The following is a 4,945-nucleotide window of genomic DNA, read 5'->3' as shown; positions in this document are numbered from 1 at the left end:
ATACTAATTTGTTAATAAATTTGCGCATGCACTTTGCCTGTGTGTTTTCTAAGAGAACTTTTGTTGCAAGCGTATTAACCACAGCATTTTAACATCCACAGAAAACATACCAGAAAATATACGGGAGGAGCTTACAGACACCGACGGTATGTTAGTTTTTGAGAATTATACATGTGGTGTATTAAATCAAAGGCATGGTTGAACTGTCTCTATTATCGATAATAAACATTTTCGATTGTGCAATCTGAAGTTGATATTCAGCCACATCAAGATGGAACTTTGAACACGAAACTACTAATGTGGACTCCTTATGTGTACGGGTTTTGTTCAAGCAAGCAAATTTCGCATAACTAAAATTATGGATGTACGATGGCTTCCCAGATTAATAAATTATATTTTCACAAAGGTTAGGCAACACCATTCGAGGTTCATAGCATTTTACTCATAAATTATCTTCCGTGATATTAAGCTGGGTTCAACACATTTATTTAGTGCAGTCTTCTTCGTCCTGTCGTTTCTAGCAATTTATGGACCGGGTACCGACCTACAGGTCGCTGCCGCTGCTTACCTGGTGCGGTTAAGTACTGGTTTGAAATTTGCATATTGATGGCGGAATTGACATTGGATCTGACACAAAGCTCATTTGTCCCGCTTTGGTTAACGCTGTGAACTTGCAATAATCGATGTTAGCATTATGTGCGACCTTTTGGTTGCAAACAAAATCTCTAATTTGGTCGCTACCTTATCGTCACTCATGAAGCAAGCCACGTGTTCATGTGCTGCCATTTTATCTAATTAACATGACTTGGGCTGCAGTTGTGTTCATTCTTCTACCACATGCTTGTATTGTATATCCACAATCAGGTTTGTAAGTGATTAGTTCCGCCATTCTGCGCAAGGTTATTCACGACGTGAAGTGACTTGATAAGTCCATGTCAAAGAAGCAACAATCACCCTCGGAAACAAGCTGGCCAACCAAGGCTTGGGGCAGTTCACTATGTTAGGGATTTGAAATGCTTTCTTTGGTGTATTTGGATAATAGGCGCGTTTTGTGCTTTCATTTTTTACGTAGGTGGTTTTATTGTTATATATGCACCTTCCTAGTTTCCAAACGTAATGGCAATGCGCCAATACACTGTAACCGGTGAGCAGGTTCTGTCTGTGCTACTCGTTGAAAAGTCAGGAAGAATGGCTGCCGAATGTACTGCATGTGACTCTATAAAACTGGACTGAAATTAAAAAAATCAGCCTTATGCACTTTATGTTTCACAAATAATCGGGTATATTTCTAAAATGGGTTCTTGTACACACCAGAATAAATAACACAATGACTCTCCACACTCTGTAGATGACCCATGTTCAAAACCAGCGATGTTTTCCATTCTCTCACATTCATCTCCCAGGATGTCGCTGTATTGTAGAAAACGTAAACATGCTTACCAGCTTAGAGTCTACGTTACAAACTGTCATCATAAATGCCCAGTAACATATAGGAAATCACCGGAATATCATTCTTCTAGCTCGGATTATAAAACGTATAATGTTCGAGCAGTTCAAAACGTTTGCGTAACCTGGTCAGCATTGACGACCGTCCAGCCAAATATTAACTTTGCGAATCTGATCTGCCAGTTAAAATTTTAAGAAGCACATTCAATAATAAGGCTTATGAACAAAATCACTTTTGAAATAATTTTTTTCTTAGAAGACCTCCGGACCGTTTCAATCTAGCCCCTGAACTACCCCTCCAACATGTGAACTCATCTCTCAGTCAATATCTAGCTGTATATTTTTGCTGTCAATCACATTCAAGCAAAGTGCACTTTATTTACTTCCTCCTCTGATGGCAATAAATGAGGTCCCAGTCCTACCTTGTCCACACCGATAGAATCTATGAGGGTTAGAAGCTTTCAGTATTGGTGTACTTTAACGCCGGAGTGTAGACCTAACCTTTCCCAAAGATGTGAAATACTATAATGATGATAATGTTGGAAACGATAATATCCCCAACTGAATTATTGCTCCTTATTTTGTGCCATCATATCCGTCGCGAAGAGACTGGATCATTCCGTAGTCTGACGGTTTGTGCATATCAGCGATCCATTGGGCTATACTGGGTGTAACTCCTTGGCAGTCATGCTGTCTCATACTAGTTCGGTCAATGGCTAGAGCTTTGACAAAGACAGCCTTCTTTGCCCACGTTGGGGTTCATACCGGTGGTGACATTTTCCGTAGAAGTGGTAGTACATTTGCATTTCCCGCCAAAAGGCGTAGCCTTGCGTTTGGGATTTTCAGCAGACTTTGGTTTAGAGCCTTAATCGTCCTCTCGCCTAGGATTTGGAACCAAAACATTAGTCCAGCACACCTACAACCATGAACTGCATACATACAGGGAACTCATGACATGGCAAACGTTGCGTGGTATCATCAGCTAGCTGGCCTTATTCGTTGTATACTCCGTGAACGAGTAAGCAAAATTTGGCCGCCGCCGATGGTACTTCTTTCATTTTCGCATACTTTTCTTCCTAATCTCTCCATCCCGGGTAACGCCCGATAATTATTTCGTCTAGTACGTGCGGCCGGCTTCCGGAAACCACCCTTGAGCGAAACCAACAGGGGTTGGAATGAAGTGGAAAATTCAAATAAAGAAGAACGCCTCGACCGAGGGCCAAATACTTTGAACGACGCCTACTATGGCTACCAGTTGGCACCCATCTTGTGCAAACATGTGACTTAGGGCTCCGTAGCATCAAACCACCCACGGCCTCAGGGGCTCATGACTGCATATGTGATCTCAAGCGCCATTTTGCCTCTGTTTTTGATAACCTTCTACCTGCGTTGTTCACAGCTGGAGTGATGTCCTCAGTCAGCATTTGTCTGACATTTTTGCTTGCGTTTGGGTGATGGCGTCTCTCCGACAACTGGAGGGAGTCGATAATAGTGCTTTTTTCTAAATAATAGGCACGTAATCGGTGTAGGTAGCACAACAAAAACAGCTTGACGTCGGTCATAACAATAATTTTATCGACATTCATATTTCGTCACAGCACGGTGGCCATTGAAACACTGAATTGAGAGCATAAATCGGCCAGGTGTAGGTTATGTTGACCAATTCTTTGCTCTCCCCCAGGTGCTACAAAAGCGCCATATATATGAGCGGCCCAAAATTGTATCGCTTTCGATATAAAATGCGCATTTGTCTTAGTTGACATCTGTTTCACTGGACGCACTTGCCTACCAAAGGATACCCTAGAAATTCGTGTATCCCCAGACTTCTTGATGTGTGCGTATATACCGCGAGCTCTTCAGAAACTCCCTTACACAAAGTGTGGTCCGTCAAGCATACCAACTCTCTTCTTTCTTCCTCAGATAAGTTACCGATGAAATCATGAAACGATTGCTCGAAGGTCTCCAAAACCGCAGTGTTCAAACAGCAATAGACTAAATTCTTGTCTATCTAAAATATAGGGAAGTAATCCTTCTCATCTTTGACGAGGGAAAGAATGGGCTGTTGTTTATAAAATTGACTTACCAAAGTCATCCCAAACCTTTGATGTTCACTTGACACACACAAAAAGTGAGGTCATGCTAGTGGACGTGCAATCACTGGGAACACCACTTACAATCCAGTGCTGTCGCCTTCCAGATTGAGTTACCGCGTGATCTCCAGTGAATTTGGTTGGAGACACCACAATATAGTCCTGCGAAGCGATGTCGGTGACGTTCTTGTTGTCAGATTCCATCCAGGTTACCCAAGTGATGGTCTAGAGGTGTACGCACCTCGATATGACTGTAGTGAGGCAGCAATCTGCTCACCTAACTTTATTTTTTCTTCACAAAACGGCTTTCAAATAAGTCAGGGTTGTGCGTTAGCTAAGCATCGGTGGTGAAAACTGATGTCATCCTGCTTAAGATGAAGATTAAATATCAGATGTGTTACCACCGAGGCGGTTGTGCATATAACGCCTAACAACAACGGCCCACACGCCATAACAGATCTAGTTATATTGTAGTGTGTTCGCCCGGAGGAAGCAACGTGTGTAGTGTTATTTAAAACAATGCGTACATACCGTATGCTATGATTATCTCACGTTGGTGTCCATCTGGTTTGGACGGATGCCCATGCGACTGACACTGTTGAAAACATTTAGTAACGCAATGTCCATTGGTATCTTTTGACTTCCTGTTGTCGATTTTGAGAGGATAACGTAGAATACCGAAAAATTAAGAGTAACCGAAGAGTGGTTAACTCACATTATTTGGAATGCCTTGATAGCTCGCGACAGATTTCGCTTTTTTTGGACTCATCGGTCCGGTGCGCTCTTTGAGTTTTCCTCTACCGTGTGTTTTACTCGAAACCAAATTACAGGAAATGGGCAAATTACACTGGGCTGCAAATATTAATTTGCTTGATCTGCTTGAAATTCAGCTGGAATCTTCGTTCTCGGTGTTTCCAGGCACATTCACTTGCATGCGTCGCATAATATATTTGGCGATGTGCACTGCTAAAAGATTCTACTGTATCGAAGAAGCGGCGATGGAAGCGTGGTTTCAACCGCCGCAATCCGGCTATTCAATGCATGTTCCGACGACTAACCGCATTTTTCTGTTACAAAAATTAGTGGTTTTAACTACTAACTCATAATGGATATTTACGGGGACACGGTGAAAGCTGGGGTAAATTTGAAAGCTCAGTCAATATATTGGTATTACACACCGTGACCAGTAAAATACCTTGAATAGTTGTAACAATTTAGAATCAAGGCGATGAACATACCCTTCTAAACCTCAAATTTATTATGCGTAACTTAAATTACCTTTTGACCAATAAATTCAGTTGTCGCCAGAGATTATTTCGAAAAACTAGTAGGTGGTTTGCTTATTATCTGTACGTTTATTTTCCTCTGAAAAATTACATGTGAGATTAGTCTATCCAGTACTAGATTAC

General features: G+C 41.7%; 1 protein-coding gene across 1 annotated transcript in view; it reads left to right on the top strand.

Annotated features, from left to right (window-relative positions):
* Nucleotides 1-3,276: 3,276 nt before the first annotated feature.
* The window catches only part of T265_15647 (hypothetical protein), a gene marked incomplete at both ends in the record, with an annotated part of 16,881 nt that continues 15,212 nt past the window's right edge, over nucleotides 3,277-4,945 (top strand). The window contains 3 exon segments of the mRNA XM_009178857.1: nucleotides 3,277-3,370; nucleotides 3,494-3,626; nucleotides 3,644-3,792. Coding sequence (XP_009177121.1) covers nucleotides 3,277-3,370; nucleotides 3,494-3,626; nucleotides 3,644-3,792 — 376 coding nt within the window.

This window comes from Opisthorchis viverrini, assembly GCF_000715545.1.
Source record: "Opisthorchis viverrini unplaced genomic scaffold opera_v5_735, whole genome shotgun sequence".
Classification (NCBI taxonomy): Eukaryota; Metazoa; Platyhelminthes; class Trematoda; order Opisthorchiida; family Opisthorchiidae; genus Opisthorchis; species Opisthorchis viverrini.
Note: the sequence above shows the minus strand (reverse complement) of the source record. Positions and strands in the feature narration are given on the sequence as shown.